Source organism: Bos javanicus, chromosome 1, assembly GCF_032452875.1.
Source record: "Bos javanicus breed banteng chromosome 1, ARS-OSU_banteng_1.0, whole genome shotgun sequence".
In the NCBI taxonomy this organism is placed as follows: domain Eukaryota; kingdom Metazoa; phylum Chordata; class Mammalia; order Artiodactyla; family Bovidae; genus Bos; species Bos javanicus.
The window spans coordinates 82,509,262-82,530,414 of NC_083868.1; the positions used below are offsets into that span (position 1 = coordinate 82,509,262).

At 37.8% G+C, this 21,153-nt stretch overlaps 1 protein-coding gene across 7 annotated transcripts in view; it reads right to left on the reverse strand.

The window, feature by feature from the left end:
- Positions 1 to 21,153, reverse strand: part of VPS8 (VPS8 subunit of CORVET complex) — a 291,235-nt gene that overhangs the window by 166,288 nt on the left and 103,794 nt on the right. For all 7 annotated transcript variants that reach the window (XM_061413733.1, XM_061413742.1, XM_061413725.1 and 4 more), the window contains 3 exons: positions 12,215 to 12,257; positions 10,715 to 10,787; positions 10,312 to 10,431 (listed from right to left, as the gene is read on the reverse strand). In XM_061413733.1, coding sequence (XP_061269717.1) covers positions 10,312 to 10,431; positions 10,715 to 10,787; positions 12,215 to 12,257 — 236 coding nt within the window. The remainder of the gene's footprint in view (positions 1 to 10,311; positions 10,432 to 10,714; positions 10,788 to 12,214; positions 12,258 to 21,153) is intronic.

Here is a 21,153-nt window from a genome sequence, read left to right on the forward strand (position 1 = left end):
CCTGTTACCCTCTCACAATCTACCTAATCCTCTGTCGTCCCCTTCTCCTCCTGCCTTCAACCTTGCCCAGCATCAGGGTCTTTTCTAATGAGTCAGCTCTTTGTATCAGGTGGCCAACGTATTGGAGCTTCAGCTTCAGTCCTTCCAATGAATATTCAGGGTTGATTTTCTTCAGGATTGACTGGTTTGATCTCCTTGCAGTCCAAGGGACTCTCAAGAGTCTTCTCCAATACCACAATTCAAAAGCATCAATTCTACGGCGCTCACCTTTCTACATGATCCAACTCTCACATTCATACATGACTACTGAGAAAACCACAGCTTTGACTATACAGACCTTTGCCATCAAAGTAATATCTCTGCTTTTTAATATGCTTTCCAGGCTGATCATGGCTTTTTCTTTCAAGGAGCAGGCGTCTTTTAATTTCATGGCTGCAGTCACCATCCACAGTGATTTTGGAGCCCAAGAAAATAAAGTCTCTCAGTGTTTCCATTGTTTCCCCATCTATTTGCCATGAAGTGATGGGACTGGGTGCTATGATCTTAGTTTTTTGAATGCTAAGTTTTAAGTCAGCTTCTTCACTCTTCTCTTTCACTTTCATCAAAAGGCTCTTTAATTCGTCTTTGCTTTTTGTCATAAGGGTGGTGTCATCTGCATATCTGATATTGATCTGCATATCTGCATATTGATACTTCTCCCAGCAGTCTTGATTTCAGCCTGTGCTTTACCAGCTGGACATTTCACACGATGTACTCTGCCCAAAGGTTAAATAAGCAGGGTGACAATATACAGCCCTGACGTACTCCTTTCCTGATTTGGAACCAGTCTGTTATTCTATGTCCAATTCTAACTGTGTTTCTTGACCTGCACACAGGTTTTTCAGGAGGCAGGTAAGGTGGGGTGGTATTCCCATTTCTTTAAGAATTTTTCAAAGTTTGTTGTGATCCACACAGTCAAAGGCTTTTTAGCATAGTCAATGAAGCAGAAGTAGGTGTTTTTCTGGAATTCTCTTGCTTTTTCTATGATCCAACGGATGTTGGTAATTTGATCTCTTGTTCCTCTGCCTTTTCTAAATTCAGCTTGTAGATCTGGAAGCTCTTGGTTCATGAACAGCTGAAGCCTAGCTTGAAGGATTTTGAGCATTATCTTGTTAGCATGTGAAATGAGTGCAACTGTATGGTAGTCTGAATATTCTTTGGCATTGCCCTTCTTTAGGACTGAAATGAAAACTGACCTCTTCCAGTTCTGTGGCCTCTGATAAGTTTTCCAAATGTGTTGACCTATTGGGTGCAGCACTTTAACAGCATCGTCTTTTAGGATTTGAAATAGCTCAGCCGGAATTTCATCACCTCCACTAGCTCTGTTCATAGTAATGCTACTAAGCCCCACTTGACTTCACGTTCCAGGATGTCTGACTTTAGATGCATTACCACACCATCGTGGTTATCCTGGTTATTAAGACCTCTTTCATATAGTTCTTCTGTGTATTCTTGCCATCTCTTCTTAATCTCTTCTACTTCTGTTAGGTCCATACCATTTCTGTCCTTTATTATACCCATCTGTGCATGAAATGTTTAAATCTACAAAGCAGTAATTTACTACTGACTATCCCGAAGCAAGGAAATAGACTACGTATTGTACCAACAGATTAAAGAAGAATTTCCAAGCCACAAACTTTCAAGACTACATCATAGTTAACATTCAAACCAGAATATCTGCTATTCTTTAAACTGGCCCCAAGCTTCCCCAACTTCTCCAAAGACCCTCTGCTCATGCTCTTCTCTACTAGCATGTCCTTCTTTCCCTTTTCTTGTCTGACACACAGTAAGCATTTTAAACAATGACTGCTGATTTGTCTAGTTAATTACAGAGGAAAATGAAATCTTTATAAAAAATTTTTTCTTCACCTAGAATGCTTTGCTGCGGTTAGTTAAGAAAAGCTGAAATGAGTTACCTAGGGAACTGTAGGAACTCTTACCCAAAAAGCTCAAACAGAGGGTATTTTGGTGTTTACATGGGTTAAACACGACCCAGTCTGAAGAGGGAAAGATGGTCGAGAAAGTGTCTCAGTTCTAAGGCTTAGGAAAACAACAAATATACACACATTCAAACAAACACAACTTCCCCCTCACACTCAGCCTGCCAAAGTGAGATGTCACTACGCTGTCAGACAAGATACTATCTGCTAATACAAGTGCTATTCAAGTAAACACAAAATCATGGAGAATTAGCATATGTATTAAATAACTACAGCATTGACAGCAAGTAAAAAAGAACTGCTTTATCCACTTGCCTTTTAGTAACATGTATTCACTGCTTTGAAACACACATTGCAAGTTTACTACTATAAACATAATTAAGTGGAGAAATACTTTTATTACAAATGTTGTGATATACACAATGACATATTTTGACTGTAGTTAACAGCTGCCACCAAAATGGCACATTTATGTTAAAACATTATCATTCCACAAAGATTCTTCTAATTATACAATGCTTATTAGAGGAATAATATGTAAAGACGTCCTAATGGAGAATGACAGTTTGTGAAATGCAAAAGTAGACCTAAAATTCAAGTCCAAAGTCACCTGTGAATTTGGTCATAAAAACTTCTTTCTGTAGCCCCTTAAAATTATTACAGAGTTTTGGTATGGCAGAAAGTGAAGAGGAACTAAAAAGCCTGAAAGTGGAGAGTGAAAAAGTTGGCTTAAAGCTCAACATTCAGAAAACGAAGATCATGGCATCTGGTCCCATCACTTCATGGGAAATAGATGAGGAAACAGTGGAAACAGTGTCAGACTTTATTTTTCTGGGTTCCAAAATCACTGCAGATGGTGACTGCAGCCATGAAATTAAAAGACACTTACTCCTTGGAAGGAAAGTTATGACCAACCTAGATAGCATATTCAAAAGCAGAGACATTACTTTGCCAACAAAGGTCTGTCTAGTCAACGCTATGGTTTTTCCAGTGGTCATGTATGGATGTGAGAGTTGGACTATGAAGAAGGCTGAGGGCCGAAGAATTGATGCTTCTGAACTGTGGTGTTGGAGAAGACTTTTGAGAGTCCCTGGGACTGCAAGGAGATCCAACCAGTGCATTCTAAAGGAGATCAGCCGTGGGATTTCTTTGGAAGGAATGATGCTAAAGCTGAAACTCCAGTACTTTGGCTACCTCATACGAAGTGTTGACTCATTGGAAAAGACTCTGATGCTGGGAGGGATTGGGGGCAGGAGGAGAAGGGAACAACAGAGGATGAGATGGATGGATGGCATCACCGATTTGATGGACGTGAGTTTGAGTGAACTCTGGGAGTTGGTGATGGACAAGGAAGCCTGGCGTGCTGCAATTCATGGGGTCACAAAGAGTCGGACACGACTGAGCAACTGAACTGAACTGAACTGAATGATAGTTGGCTAAATCCTGATCCAGGGGTCAAGAAACATTGTAAAGGACCAGAGAGAAAATATTTTACACTTTGTAGGATACATGTGGTTTGCATGACATATTCTTCCGTTTTTATAATCCTTAAAAATAGAAAAATATTCTGTCTCACCCAAGCCAGAGGTCAAATGCAGTGGATTTGGTCTACGGCCTGTAGTTTGTGAACCCCTGTCCTAATCTCTTTACACATCTCCCAATAAGATCCAAACATATAGAAAAGAAGAAAAAGAATAACCCAGAATCCAGACTAATGGGAAAACTAGAAGGACAACACATATTAAAAACTGTGACTTACACAAATGTGGGAAAGTAAACATCTCCAACTAGCAAAGTTGGCTCCAAAGCCCATTAAAAAAAAAAAAAAAACAAAAACCGTCAAGAGAGAATTGGGTAGAGGAAGGGAGGGTATGATGAGGTTTCAGCAGGCACAGAACACATATCAAATGGAATTCACCTCCAAACGAAAAAGAAGATCCATCCTGGGTGAGCAAGTACTGAGGCCAGGTCTGCAACCCAGTGGATCATAGCACTGGCTGATAGGAAGATCAAAGGAAGGAGTCTGGCAAGTATGAATCAGAGGTCTTGGCAAGATACAGCTTTTGAGATAGAAAAGGGAAAGGAAATCTATTCCTTGGAGACCTGTAGTAAAGAAGGAAGAGCTCAAGAAAAAGATCCTACTAAAACAAGAGACTTGTCAGATTGAGAAAACAGACTACACCCCAAAGACACTATTTAAGAAACTGCACTTAGTTATAGCAAATAAAGCAGGTACTTGAATTTGGAAAATAGTATGTAATCTTCCCCCATGATCCAACAAGATCACCAATTATTGCTAGTCCAGAAAAATCCATTAAAAAATGACAAAAAAAAAAACCCAGAAAGTGAAGGCACTCAAGAATAAAAATAAGAACTAGGCACAAAATAGAAGTAAACTATAAACAATATCTCAACATACATGAAATATATTTAAACATACAATTGCAGATTTGAAAGAACATCACAAACCAGAAATTTAAGAATTCAGAAAAGAAATGAAGAGTAGGAAAATGTGAAATAAGAGCTAACTGAACTCGAGGGAAAAAAAAAAAAACTGAAAGAAAAAAAAGTCATCTTAGAAATGGAAGACAGAATTACAAGCTACCAAAGGGAGGACAGATATGACCAAAAGTATAGTTAACAGAAATAGAGAACGTAAATAAAAAGAACCAAGAAAATGAAATTTAAACAAAGAAGGAAATAACAAAGACCAAAGAAAGGTGATAAATATAGAAGACAAAGAAGATATAATATACAAATACCCTAAGTTTCTGAAGATGAAGCACAAAATAATGGAGCAGAAAAAAAATATTTAAATCTGTAATTCAAGAAAACTTTTTTAAACTAAAAAGACTCAAATTCACATATTGAAAAGGCCCACAGTACATATATGGCAAAACTGACCGAAAATAGTCAATTCTAAGTACTATCTTAAACTGCTGCTGCTGCTGCTAAGTCGCTTCAGTCGTGTCCAACTCTGTGCGACCCCATAGACGGTAGCCCACCAGGCTCTCCTGACCCTGGGATTCTCCAGGCAAGAACACTGGAGTGGGTTGCCATTTCCTTCTCCAATGCATGAAAGTGAGAAGTGATAGTGAAGTCGCTCAGTTGTGTCCGACTCTTAGCAACCCCATGGACTGCAGCCCACCAGGCTCCTCCATCCATGGGATTTTCCAGGCAAGAGTACTGGAGTGGGGTGCCAATGCCTTCTCCAATATCTTAAACTTTTAGTCTTTAAATATTAATATAAGGAAAAAAGTATTCTGGTACTCTAGGAAAAGTTAAGTCTCTGGGAAAGTTAAGAAAAGTCAAGTTGACACCAGTTTTCCTTATGGCAGTATATAAGAGCAAGATAAGTGGGAGGCAACTATTATTTCACTTCAAAAAATTTTAATTGTATAACATTGAAAAGCAGAGACATTACTTTGCCAACAAAGGTCTGTCTAGTCAAGGCTATGGTTTTTCCAGTGGTCATGTATGGATGTGAGAGTTGGACTGTGAAGAAAGCTGACAGCCGAAGAATTGATGCTTTTTGAACTGTGGTGTTGGAGAAGACTCTTGAGAGTCCCTGGGACTGCAAGGAGATCCAACCAGTGCATTCTAAAGGAGATCAGCCCTGGGTGTTCCTTGGAAGGAATGATGCTAAAGCTGAAACTCCAGTACTTTGGCCATCTCATGCGAAGAGCTGACTCATTGGAAAAGACTCTGATGCTGGGAGGGATTGGGGGCAGGAGGAGAAAGGGACAACAGAGGATGAGATGGCTGGATGGCATCACCAATTTGATGGACGTGAGTTTGAGTGAACTCCGGGAGTTGGTGATGGACAGGGAGGCCTGGCGTGCTGCGATTCATGGGATCGCAAAGAGTCGGACGCGACTGAGCAACTGAACTGAACTGAACTGAGAAAACATTACGTTGAATCCTATCACTTAGAAAACTACACTGAAAACTACAAAATATTTCTGAGAAAAATTAAAGAAAATCTAAATTAATGAAACAGTATACCTTTTAATGGGTCACAAAATTCAGTATTGCTAAGTCAATTCTTAAATTAACTAAATACTGAACACAATCCTAATCTAAATCCAGGCAGGCTTCTGCAGAAGTTAACAAGATAACTTAAAATTCATACTGAAATGCCAAAAACAACCCCAAAACTACAAAATACAAAGTAATTTTGAAAAAGAATAAGAACATATAACATGATTTTCATACTCATTATAAAGCTACAGTAATCAAGGCAGTGTGGTACTGGCATCAAGATAGACAGACAGACCAGGGGCATAGAACAGAGTTCTGAAACAGACCCAGTATACATAGATGATATGTCTTTGACAAAGTACAAAGACAATCCAGTAGAGAAAGGATAGTCTTTTTGTCAAATGATGCTATAAGAATTAGATATCTCAATGCAAAAAAAAGAACAAGAAAAAAAGGCCTTGCATCTAAACCTTGCACCACAGGCCAATATTTCTTCAAAATGGATCACAGCTTTAAAGGTAAAACCGTAAAACTTCTAGGGAATATCTTTGTGACCTTGGGTTAGGCAAAGATTTCATAGCTACAGCCCCAGAAGCAGGATTCCTAAAACAAAACCAATAAATTAGACTTCATCAAAATTTAAAATTTCCGCTATTCAAAATACAGTATTAGGAAAACAAAAAGACAAACTACAGACTAGGAGAAACCATCTGCTAAATTCATGTAATCTGATTTTTTAATACTTACCTAAAAAAAAATTCTCAAAACAAGAAAACAAATACAATTTTTAAAAGTAGGGAAAAATGGTCAAAAGATGGATATGTTCACCATAGAATATATATGGATGGAGAATATACGAATGGTAAACATAACTTTTTTGCTAATATATTTTAATGAAAAGATGTTTAATGTCAGTTGTCAGGAGGGAAATATAAAACTACAATGAGACACCAGTATACATCTACTAGAATGGTCAAATTAAAAAGATGAACCATACAATGAAGAAACTGATACTCTCATATATTACTGGAATGAAAACTGGCAGAACCACTTTAGAAAAGTCTTGTTAGTTTTTTATGAAGTAAAACAATACACTTCACAAAAGACCCAGTGGTTTCATTATTTGGTATTTACTCGAGAGAAATAAAGATGTATGTCCACACAAAGGCTTATATGTAAATATTCATGATAGCTTTAGTCATAGTAACTTAAATTGGAAATAATCAAAAGGACCAACTATTGGTGGATGGATCAACAAACTGTATATCCATAAACTGAAAAATTACATAGCCATAAAGAGGGACAACCTACTGATAAAACAAACAGTACAGGTAAGTCTCAAAAGCATTAAGTGAAAGACACCAGAAGAAACCGCAAAGTTTATGTTTTCTCTAAATGACATTTTAGAAAGGTGAAACCCTGTTTCCCAAAGCAGATCAGCAGTTGCCAGGGGCTGGGATTGGGACTCACTAAAAAACTGCAAAAGTGACCACCTGTTCTGTATCTAGATTGTGGTAGCAGTTGTAAGACTGCATATGCTTGTCAATGGAGAAGGACATGGCAACCCACTCCAGTATTCTTGCCTAGAGAATCCTGTGGACAGAGAAGCCTGGTGGGCTGCTGTCCATGGGGTCGCACAGAGTCAGACATGACTGAAGTGACTTAGCATGCATGCATGCATGCTTGTCAAACTCTTCTCTTAAAATGGATGAATTATATTTTGTATACATTGTACCCTAATAAAGCTAAAGTTAAAAACCTCACTTGAAAAAAATATTCCTACATTTTAACAAGTGAGAAAATATGATTTAAAAGTCTGTCATCTAAGTTTTTTAGTGGGTCCCTAAAAATGTTCTTTTTATTAAGACATATTAATTAGGAAGGTCACATGAATAATCAACTATAGCAGACAAATATGGAGTGAATCCAGGATTTAGGATCCTAAGTCTTATCAATTTCTCCAGCTGTAATACTTGGGGATGCAGCCAACCCTTGATGCACACACACAAGGAAACCTCTGCTTGTCTTTTAGGCATTTCAAATTCATTAAGTCCAAAAAAGAACTAATTATCTGCCTCCACCATACCTCACCACTACTCTGCACGCCCACTCTCATCCATCTCCTAATAAAACTGTTTCTCCTCTGATTTCCTGTTGAATCTACAAATAAACCACTATACATTCAGTTCATAAGGTCTGAAATGTAGGAATCTTTGATGCTTCCCTATTCATCTTACCTTTCACATCGAATTGTACACTAAACTCTAAATTTTAGGCTGATTTACCTCCTAAAATATCTTTCAAATCCTTTCATGTCTTAGAACCCCCATTGCCACTGTCCTAATTCAAGCTGCCATTATCTTCTATCTGGATGACCACAAAATTTTGCTAACATCTTCATGCCTCCAATCTTATTTCAATCAATTTTCCATTCAACAATCAGAGGGAATTTTTCTAAACTACAAATTATGACATTTTTCTATTCAGACAGTAAAAAATCCATCTGCAATGCCGAGAGAACTGGGTCCAATCTCTGGGTTGGGAAGATGCCCTGAAGGAGGAGGGCATAGCAACATACTCCAGTATTCTTACCTAGAGAATCCCCAATAACAGAGGAGCATGGCGAATTACAGTTCATGGGGTCACAAAGAGTTGGAAGGACTGAGCAACTAAGTAAGGCAAAAGGCTTCAGCGGCTGTAAAGTCCAAACTTCCTACCACGGATAATAAAACTCAGTCTCTACCTGCCTCTCTGGCATTCTCTCTCTCCGCAGAATTCCTTACACTTAAAAATGTGGCCATACTGAATTTTTTTCAATTACCTTAACACACACTGCTCTATCTTATTTCCAGGTCTTTCTACATACTCTGTCCTTCTACCTGAAATACTTTTCCCTAACCTTAACCAGACTTCTACACATCCTGAGAGACTCACCATCGACATCATTTCATCCAAGACACCTTCCTGACCCTTCCATTAGATCCCCCTCCTAAATGTTCTTACAGCATTCTGCATGTCTCACACCATGCTATAGTTACTAATCTACAAGCTGCATCCTCTTCCTCCACAAAAGCAAGGTTTATATCCTGTCAGCCCAGGGTACACACACAGTTACTACAGTATGTGTGATATACTTGGCAAATATTTGTCAAGTAAATGACAGAGATTTTATCGCAGTCTTACTATCAATGTCAATATCATAATTTAGACATAAGCATAATCCCAAATGATCTTCAGTGGCACGACAGCCCTTTAAAAACTGAAAACTAGGTAAAATTCTTTGTTGCTCTCCAGGACGCTTTATGAACCCCTGCCCTACCACTTCTTGTTTCTTTTCTCCTCCAGGCCAGACACTAAGTACACTTCCATTGTATTCTGGACGTCTACGGTCTCCTAAACCAACTAGATTTGACTTTCATTTTCTAAGTTTCTTTTCCCTTCTTCTTCTGCTATTTAAGTTACTACTTCTGAAATCAGATTTTCCAATTAAACTAATACAAAATGTCATATGAGTAGAATCTCAACCTTCTCACAGGCACTTTTAAAAAGTTTAATAGTTTATTATTCAACTTATAATAAGAGCACTATATGTTCATTAAATAAATTTAGTTCATCTCACAGATATAATCACTATTAATATTTAGATATATTTCCTTCCTATTTCCTTCAAATATTGTGCACATACAATATTTTTTTAAAAATTTGTCAGTCTGCTGTTTCACTGGATACTAAAATATAAGCACTGTCCACATTATCAAAAGCTTTTTAAAAAACAACTACAATATGGCTTAATTAGGAAGATATATCATGTTTTATATAATTATTTCCCCGGGGGCATTTTCACAGAGAAGCTGGCTTACCCAGACCTCTCTTTAATAAAAATAAGAATAAGGATATTTTTTTAGCAGGAAGCTTCCATGTTCCATTTCAACTCTAGCTGCTTCTACTATCATCATCACCACATGTCATTCAGAGCAATCTGCCATCTTCAGTATGCAAACAATAACAATTTATGAAATAAAGGATGTACCACATCTAACTCCGCTTTAACTTTTTAATAAGGATGAGTCAGAAAGAGACATACAGACAGACATAGACAAACACTAGACACAGACAAATACTCAGGGAGGAAGGAAAGAGAGGGGAAGAAAGCAGGAAAGGAAGGGTAGGAAGGAGAAAAAGAATTAGAAACTATGGATGGCACAACAAAATTAAACATTTGAGACCCTGACTTACTGCTAGGGCATAAAAACTCTACCTATGTAAGGACTATTATTCATTTTTCTTTCTATTAAAAATAATTATCACCCCAACTATTTTAAAAATACCTTAGAATCACAGTATTTCTTACCAGCGCCAATACATTTAGAAATTCTCGTGTGTCGAAATGCAGCAAAGTCCGAATATAAGGATAGATTTCTTCTTCAGGGGGAGCTTCTGTTGAATGCAGGCGAATTAGAAATTCAAAAACCTGCAAGTTGAAAAAAAAAAAAAAAGCTGATTCTTTTCTCACAAAGTATCTTGCTGAAGCAATGACTCCCATTTGTATAAAATAAAACCAGGTTGAATTTAGTTTAAATTGCCACTGGGTTGTAACTTCTCTAACCTCTCTCAGCTGTGATTACTGGCTCCGGTGATGGTGTGCAGGCTCTCTCCTGTCACAGCAGATAGCTCCCGACCCATGTGCAGCCCTCAATTACAATTTGTCTTTACTGCATTTTAAGAGAGTAAAAATGCTACGAAAATGTACCAACCTGGTTTTTAACCAAGGGAACAAGATCTTCAGGGATGTCACCCAGCGGATAGGCACGACCTGCTAGACAACAGCTAGAAGACAAGAAATTGAACGGATTTGGTGACTCTTAATGGGCTAACTTCCTGGGAATACACTGTTTTCCAACCCAAGATACTAGTCTGATGTTTAAGCAGGCTCAGCTCTTGTCAGTTAGGTCAGGTCCAAATCCAGATTGAAATGATAGCCAGTTCAGAAAATGTGGGTGACAGAAGGTGGTGGTGAAATAACACATCCTGTGACTGAGTAATGACTTTCATTTCTTTTTATTTTTCCTAAGAAAAACCCAAGCTGCACGCACTAAATGAACAAGAAGAAATAAGGACAAATTACCTAAAAGTCTCACACCCAGCATCTGGAAAGAATCTGAGAGCATCATTATACTGTTAACAGGTAAAAGCCTCAGGTTCGCAGAGACTTTTAAATCCAGTGGTTCTAAGAATGGTGAATAAAGATGGGAAATGAGCTAGGCTAAAAAATATTTGTAATCGGACAAGCCTTTGGGGAGAATTAGAATCTCATGAGAAATTAACTGTATGGTTTTACCTCCAAACCAGACCTTCCTAATGGCTAATGACTAGCTCTGGGGGCTGAGTTATAAACTGTCTTCTGAATATATCCTTATTTTGGTGGCAGGGGATGGGGAGGAGTAAATTTTAAACCTCTGTGAAGTAGTCATCAATTTTAAATGTTAGAGACAGCTGGATACCAGCATATTCTAAAAAGTTTAAAGCGCAGATGATAAAGAGCAAGGTAAATGCTACATATGTTCTTCTATACTAAAGCATCGATGTAACAAACGTGAAAGAGGTCTCAAAGTTAATAACTCGGATGCACACAGAAGCTAAAATGATGTGCCAGCAGGTTCTGCCACCTTCCTGCCTACCTGCCAGCCACTTATTTATGTAAAAGCTCTATTAGGATACAATTCTGAGCTTGTATTAGTCTATCAGAAGAACTCTGATCCAGGAATAAACAGATAAACATTTCCACTTACTTCAGTCACTAACTTTTGTTCATGATGCAAACTAATTTCTTGCCCTTATACATAAAATATGGACAAAAACATATCCCATAGACTTGGTAGTAAAAGTAAAATACTCTATATCAAGATTTCTCAACCTCTGCCCTACTGATATTTCAGTATTCTTTGCTGTGGGGACTATCCTGTTCACTGCAGAATGCTAAGCAGCATCCCTGGCCTCTATGCATTAAATGCCAGTGGCATCTCTCCTGACCCCAGTTGTGACAAAGCAAAATGTCTTTAGACATTGCAAATATATGGCAGAGGAGAGCAAGGGTGGGGGACAGAATTACTGATTGTTCAGAAGCACGGCTATACATGAAAGAATACTGAAAAACGAAAGCACTACACAGATTAAGAGATGACAGTACCTCTGAGAATATAGGAGAAATTTTGTAAAAGAAGGATACACACATAAAGAAATTAAAAATCTCTTACCTAATATATACAAGAAGCTTGTTGCCCATAACAACTTGCTCATCTAAAATAGAAAAGTATCTTTAGCAATTCTCTCTCAAAAGCTTTTCAGAAATATAATCTTTATGTGGAAACAACAACAAAAAGTCCTTTGGCATTTAAGGTGCTCTAGGTATATTCCCAAACAATAGAAAAGTGAGATAAGACCACTGTAATTAATACTTTTTTTTTTAAGAATTTCTAATAGATTCTTTTCACAGACACAAAATCAGTCAGTCATTCAAGGGTACACATACAAGAAAAGGTGTAAACCTTGTATAGGGATCTATGTATTGTTGGCTTAACTAATAGCTTGGGCCAAGAGAAGGTGCTGAATAAGCAATGATTTGACAAATTAACTAATTAATATTGAGCTATAATTATAATGCCTTCTCATTTGTAACATGGACTCTTACTACTTACAATATTCTAGGCTAAAAAGGTCACTGTTCACATATGTTTAAGAAACTTAAGACCAAACACTCTTTATGACCTTTTGTATCCTAAAGTTATATCTAAGATGTAACATTCTGTCATCTGGTAGTATAAATTTATTTCTTGGCTAAAAGAAACTGGAAACATAATTAGACCAAGTTTTAGGGCAAAAGATCAAAGTTAACAAAGAATAGTATAAGAGCATCAAGAAGGGGTGAAGTGATCAGCAATCCTTATGGTTGGTAGGAATTTATGGTTGGTAATACTGCTGAACTGAAATTTTTGACAAGAATACTGGAATAATGCAAGCAAGTGTACATATCTTAATCAATAATCCTTTGTAAAGACTCCAAGTCTGTGTTGTTGTACATGCAAACAAACTTGAATTGCTCAAAATTACATGAATAATTACATTGTTTCAATTCCAAATATTTTTTCCAATCAATAAACTTTTACTTTTGTAGAGAAGTTTTAATCATGTTACAGCAAAATTGAGACAGAGGTATAGAGATTTCTTGTATATCCCTCATTCCTATACCACACAACCTCCACCACTACCAACACCCTGCACCAGTGAGCCCTTTCTTGTCATCAATAAACATACACTAGTGTATCATCACCACCTAAGTCCTCAGTTCACAGTAAGGCTCACTTTTGGTGCTGCACACTCTACAGTGTGTCATTCGCTCAGTCGTGTTCACCTCTTTGCGACCCCATGGTCTGTCCATAGAATTCTCCAAGACACTGGAGAATTCCACTCCAAGAACACTGGAGTGGACTGCCATTCCCTTCTCCAGGAGACCTTCCTGACTCAGGGAACGAACCTGGGTCTCCTGCATTGCAGGCAGATTCTTTACCATCTGAGCTACCATCTGAGCTGTACAGGAAGCCCTGTACACTCTATGGGTTTTGACAAATGTATAGTAACATATATCCACCATTATAATATCACAGAACAGTTTCACTGCCCTAAAAATCCTCTGCTCTACCTGTTTGTCCCTCCATTCCCTTTAACCCCTAACAAATGCTGATTCTTTTATTGTCTCCATAGTTTTGCCTTTTGCATCATGTCATATAATTGGAATCCTAAGCCATCGCCTTTTCAGACTGGCTTCTTTCACTCAGTTATGCATTTAATTTTCCTCCACATCTTTTCATGGTTTGATAGCTCATTTATTTTTGGTACTTAATGATACTTCATTGTATGGATATACCAAGTTTATTCACTCATTCACCCACTAAAGAACATCTTGCTTGCTTCCAAGTTTAGGCAGTTATGAAGAGAGCTACTACACATTTGTGGTGACGCCTTTGTGGAGACAGATTTTCAACTCCTTTGGGTAAAGGAGTGCAGTTGCTAGATCATATAATAAAAGCACATTTAGTTCTATAAGGAATTGCCAAACTGTCTTCCACAGTGGCAATACCATTTTGCATTTCCACCAGCAATAAATGAGAGTTCCTATTGCTCCACATTCTAGCCAGCATTTGGTGTTGTTGGTGTTTCATATTTCAGCCATTCTAATGGGGGTGTGTGCTGGCACCCCATTGCTGTTTTAATCTGTAATTCCCTAATGGTGCTGAACATCTTTCAATATGCTTACTTGCCATCTGCGTATCTTCTTTGAGATGTCTGTTCAAGTCTTTGTTCATTGTTTAATTGCATTATTCATTTTCTTATTGTCAAGTTTTAAGAGTTATTTATATATTTTGGATAACAGTCTTTTGCAAATATTTTCTCCCAGTCTGGATTACCTTCTCATTCTCTTGATGATGTCGTTTGCAGAGCAGAAGTTTTTAAAGAAGCACAGCTTATCAATTACTTCTTTCATGGATAATAATCTTTCTTTCATGGATAGTGCTGTTATCTAAAAATTCATTACCATGACTACAGTCAACTAAATTACTGCCTGTGTTGTCTTCTAGATATTTTACAGTTTTGCATTTTCCAATTACATCTATGGTCCACTGTGAGTTAATTTTTGTGAAAGCTGTAAGGTCTGTGTCTAGATTCACTAGATTCACATTTGCTCCTTGGAAGAAAAGCTATGACCAACCTAGACAGCATATTAAAAAGCTGTCATTTTGCAGCTGGATATCCAGTTTTTCCAGCACCATTTGTTGAAAAGACTATCTTTACACCAAAAGCTTCTTCAAAGATCAGTCAACTATGAGAGTCTACTGCTGAGCTATTTTGTTCTACCAATCTATTTTTATATTCTTTTGGCAAAATCACATTGTCTTGATTATAGTGAAAGTGAAGTTGCCCAGTCGTGTCCGACTCTTTGCAACACCATGGACTGTAGCCTATCAGGCTTCTCCATCCATGGGATTTTCCAGGCAAGAGTACTGGAGTGGGTTGCCATTTCCTTCTCTAGCGGATCTTCCTGACCCAGGGATCAAGCCTGGGTCTCCTGCATTGCAGGCAGATGCTTTACCCTCTGAGCTAGGTTTACATTAAATCTGAAAGTTAGGTAGTGTCAGTCCTCCAACTTTGTTCTTCTCTCTCAATACTATTTTAGCTATCCTGAGTCTTTTGTTTCTCCATATACATTTCAGAATAAGACTATTAATATCCAAAAATAACTTGCTGGGATTTTGATTGGGATTACACTGAACCTGTAGATCAGTTTGGTACAAAATGACATCATGACAGCCTAGAGTCTTCCTATTCATGAACACAGAATATCTTTCCAATTATTGAGTTCTTTGATATCTTTCATCAGAGTTTCATAGTTGTCCTCATTTAGATCTTGTATATACTTTGTCAGATTTATACATAAGGGCACTAACATAAATGGTATTTATACCATGAAATACAATGAAATTAAAAAGACTCTTGCTCCTTGGAAGAAAAGTTATGACCAACCTAGACAGCATATTAAAAAGCAGAGACATTACTTTGCCAACAAAGGTCCATCTAGTTAAAGCTATGGTTTTTCCAGTAGTCATGTATGGATGTGAGAGTTGGACTATAAAGAAAGCTGAGCGCTGAAGAATTGATGCTTTTGAACTGTGGTGTTGGAGAAGATTCTTGAGTGTCCCTTGGACTGCAAGGAGATCAAACCAGTCTATCCTAAAGGAGATCAGTCCTGAATATTGACTGTAAGGACTGATGCTGAAGCTGAAGCTCCAATACTTTGGCCACCTGATGCGAAGAACTGACTCACTGGAAAGGTTGAGTGGGATGCTGGGAAAGGTTGAAGGCAGGAGGAGAAGGGGACAACAGAAGATGAGATGGTTGGATGGCATCAACAACTTGATGGGCATGAATTTGAGCAAGCTCTGGGAGTTGCTGATGGACAGGGAACCCTGGTGTGCTGCAGTCCATGGGGATGCAAAGAGTCGGACACGACTGAGTGACTGAACTGAACTGATAAATGGCAGTGTGCTTTTATTTTTGAATTCCACTTGTTCACAGAAGGTATATAGTAAAGTGACTGCCTTTTGTATATTAACTTTGTATCTGCAAACTTGCAACAACTGCTAATCACTTCCAGGAGTTTTGGGGTCAATTCTTTCAGACTTTCTACATAAATGATCAAGTTACCTGTAAACAGTTTTATTTCTTCCTTCCCAATCCACATACCTTTTATTTCCTTTTCTTATCCTTTGGACTAGCTAAGACTTTCGGCATCATGTTGAAAAGCAGTGGTAAGAAAAGGACATCCTTGCCTTGCTCCTCACCACTAAGTTTCTCACCAATAAATATGACATTAGCTGTAGGTATTTTGTAGATGTTCTTTATCAAGTTCCACAAGTTTTCCTCTATTCCTAATTTGCTGAGTTTTTATCATGAATAGAAGTGGAACTTCGTTAAATGCTTTTTCAGCATCTACTGATATGATCGTGTGATTTTTCTTCTCTCATTCTACTGATGTGATGAAATACATTAATTGACTTTCAAATTTTTGTTTTTATATTCATGAGAGATATTGGTCTGTAAGTTTTATTTCCTTACAATGTCTTGGTTTTGGTATCAGGCCTCATAGAAAAAGCTAGAAAATATTCCCTGAGTTCCATCTTCTGAGAGATTGTAGACAATTGGTATAATTTCTCCCTTAAATTTAAGTTTAGCAAAATTCATCAGTGAAACACACTGGACCTAGTGTTTTCTGTTTTTGAAGGTTATTAATAACTGGTTCAATTTCTTTAATAGGTACAGGCTTATTCAGATTATCTATTTCTTCTTATGTGAGTTTTGGCAAATTGTATTTTTCAAAAAATTGGCCTGTTTCATTAGGGTTATCAAACTTACAGGCATAGAATTGTCCATAATACTCTTTTATTATTACTCTTCTAATGCCCATAGGATCTGGACAGCTATCCCTTCTTCCATTTCTGACATTAGTAATTTTGTGTCTTCTCTCCTTTTTATCCAAGCTAGCCTGGCTAGAGGCTCAGATTTGATTGATCTTTCCAAAGAAAGAGCTTTTGGTTTTCACCAACACTCCCCTCACATAAACAATTTTCTCAACTGATCTCTTAGTTTCAGTTTTATTAATTTCTGCTCTAATTTTCATTATTTTTCTTTTGCTCACTTTGACTTAATTTGTTCTTTTTCTAAATTCCTAAGGTAGAAGCTTAGAGTACTGATTTTAGATTTTTCTTCTTCTCTAATATATGCATTCAATGTTATAAATTTCCCTCAAAGCTCTGCATTAGCTGCATCTCACAAATTTTTAAGTATTTTCATTTATTTCAAAATACTGTTAAATTTCTCTTGAGATTTCTCCTTTGTCCATGTATTATTTAGAAGTGTGTTGTTTAATCTCCAAGTGTTTGGAGACTTCCCAGCTTTCTTTCTGGAGAAGGAAATAGCAACCCACTCCAGTACTCTTGCCTGGAAAATCCCACGGATGGAGGAGCCTGGTAGGCTGCAGTCCATGGGGTCTCGAAGAGTCGGACACGGCTGAGCGACTTCACTTTCATTTTCATGCATTGGAGAAGGAAATGGCAACCCACTCCAGTGATCTTGCCTGGAGACTCCCAGGGATGGGGGAGCCTGGTGGGCTGCTGTCTCTGGGGTCACGCAGAGTCGGACACAACTGAAGCGACTTAGCAGCAGCAGCAGCTTTCTTTCTCTTAGTATTTTCTAGTTTAATTCTATTATGGTCTGAGAGCAGGATTTATATGATTTCTATTCTTTTAAATTTATTGTGCTTTATGAACCAGAACGTGGAGTTTTTTATATTCTGCTTTCATCTTTGCTACATATATACATGAAAGGTAATTTTCAAGTTTGTTTCAAAAGGATTAGTTTCAGGGCTACTGAAAAGGGATTAAGAATAAACAGGGATTAAGACTCTACCAAATGATCTTCCCCGTTCCTGTCCTTACAGAAAGAAAAAACTATAAAGCCTAGACATGATATGAAAAGCTACCTGAAGGTACTGAAAAGGGAACAGAAGTAGTAGACAAATCTGGTGGGAAGTTCACATTCTCTGGGAACAGGACAGACTGGCACCCACGCAGTAACTGCACACAGAAGCTGCAACAGAAGGAAAACTAATCTTTCTGGGAGAGGGGACCAGAAAAGTGAAGGAAACCATGAATGTGGAAGAGACTAGTGAAATCTCAAAATAGAAAGAGTCAAAGAGGGGATCTTCAAACTATCTACCCATATTAGTGACTGATCCCTAAGCTGCTGTGTATGAACAACATTCAGAGCAGCTCATCCAGAAAGAAAAGGTCAGAACCAAGAAGAGAGTTCATCCCTGAAGGTCCTAGAGTAGTTGGTTTCAGTGTGGAGTTCATGTGCTCAGAGGAGAGGAGACAGGGACGTGCACAAGTAAATTACCATCACTGGAGGTTTGCAGTCTGAGACCAAGTGCAGTCTGTGTGCCAAGCATAGAAGCAGCTGGGGGCTCACGTGGGAAAACCAGCAATCTTTCTGGCTGGGGAGCTTGAGAAGTTAGGTGATGTGAACAGTCAAAAGACTGGCAGAATCTTATAAAAAAGTAAGCCAGAGAGAGGATCTCCAAACTTGATTACCTTCATTATCGACTGACCCTTAAGCCACATAGGTGGAACAGAATCAAAGCAAAACAGCTAAGGACAAAGGACCTTTGGAGAAGAGACTGGAGCCACAACAGAAACAGAATTTGCAATTCAAGCCCAGCCAAGAAAATTACCTGATAAAACAACGAGAAAAAATTATTGGTGGAAAAAATTTACAGAATCCAGAATCTCCATAATGTAACATTCAAATATTCAGGATACAATCTAAAATATTTCATCATATTTCATGTGATCAAACAAGAAAATAAAACATTATGTTTTTCTTAAGGGAAAAGAAAATCAAGTCCAAACCTGAAATGAACAAAATGTTAGAACTGATAAGAATTTTAAATCAACTATTATATTTCTCCTCAATGAAACAAAACAAAATATGTTTCAACACATGAAAATTTGAACAGATAAACAGAGAGATGCTGGAGAGAAAGAGAAGCAATAAAAAAGAACCTAAAGAAAATTACAGAACTATAAAATATGATCATGGAAGATAAATATTCAGAGCGGATTTAACAGCTGAGTTGACATGAGGGAGAGTGAACCTGAAGGCAGAGCAACAGAAACCATCCAAGGACAAGGACAGAGAGGAAAAAGGCCAAACCAAACAAAAGCAAAAGCCAGATGGACTGACCTATAAGATGATGGAGGGAGAACCTCCAATAATCTGCTCCTCCATGAAAGCAAAGAGAACACTGGCAGATATGATCAAAATCAACTTTTCCAGAACTCTCGAAATTACTTAAGGCTTCCAATAATCCTGCTGCTGCTGCTGCTAAGTCGCCTCAGTCGTGTCCGACTCTGTGCGACCCCATAGAGGGCAGCCCACTAGGCTCCTCTGTCCCTGGGATTCCCCAGGCAAGGAAAATGCCTGAATCTCAGTAAGAACAGTGAGCTTCACGGTGGTTTAACATTACCTAGTCCCATTCGCTTTATCCCAGCTTCACCATAGCTTTGAAACCAACAAACAGTCTTGCAACTGTGGTAGCTATGAAAACCAGCACCCATGCAACCATTCAAGGGGGCAAAATGGGTTCAGAGTGCCCCAAAAGCCCACCCCTTAGAGAACTATCACTGTCTAACCTATCTGGCAGCTCACTTAAAAGCTGCATTCTAGGGCTTATCTTTTTCTGTCCTGACTCAGAGCTTACTCAAAATAAATAGCACTATCCTCAAGCAATATTTAACTTTACAGGTGCCAGAGGTAGTGCACCAGAAGGAACTGATTAAAGACCCACCAGAAAATTTAAAAGGAAAAACTGGAGAATGGAGGTCTTCAGGGGCTTTCAAAATTTCCAAAATATTTCTGGAACTCGAGAAGGACATAGACATGTACAGGTAAAGGGCTGTGGATACATGCAGGAAAGACCTGAAAAGACTTACAACCTAGGCCTGACTTTGAGGATCTGCACAAGCAGGAAGTGAAGGCTAATAAGGCTGAATTGTAAACTCTACTGCAGCATCAGAACTCCAAAATAAAATAAAAGCTGACAGACCTAAAATAAGAAATAGATATTTCAACAATAACATTTAGATACTTCAATACTCATTTTTCAATAATGGATAGAACAATTAGAGGAAGATGAACAGGAAATATAAGTCTTGAACAAAACTATAGGTCAACTAAATCTAACAGACATCTATAGAACATTCTACTCAACAACAAAACACGTCCATTATTTTCAAGTGCACTTGGGATATTCTCCAGAATAGGCCATATGTTAGGCTGTAAGTTTCAATAAACGAAAAAAATAGAAACCATACAAAGTATGTTCTCTAACTACAATGGAAAAAAGTGAGAAATCAGTATCAGAAGGAAATGTGAGAAATCCAAAAATATGTGGAAATTAAATAACATACTTCTAAATAACCAATATCTCAAGGCAAATTATTGGAGAAGGAAATGGCAACCCACTCCAGTGTTCTTGCCTGGAGAATCCCAGGGACGGGGGAGCCTGGTGGGCTGTCGTCTATGGGGTCGCACACAGTCGGACACGACTGAAGCGACTTAGCAGCAGCAGCAGCAAGGCAAATTAGAAAATACTTCAAGATGAATGAAAATAAAGATACAAGAGACACAACTTACGGAACATAGCTAAAACATTGCTTAGAGATATTTGCAGCTATAAACACCTATTAAAAAAAAAGGGAAGAAAGAGTTCAAATCAATAATCTAGACTTTTACCTCAAGAAACTAAAATAAATAAATAAATAAACCCAAGGCAAGATGAAATAAATAACAAAGGCTAAGCAGAAATAAATGAAAGAGCAAAGAAAAATAATATCACTAAGATCAAAATCAGTTCTTTGGGGGAAAAAAACAATAAAATTGACAAACCTTTAGCTAGACAGATCAAGAAGAGAAAAGACTCAAATTACAAATATTAGTAATAAGAGACATCACTATAAACCTTATAAAAACAGAAAGAATTATAAGAGAACACCATAACCACTATATGCCAACATATTAGATA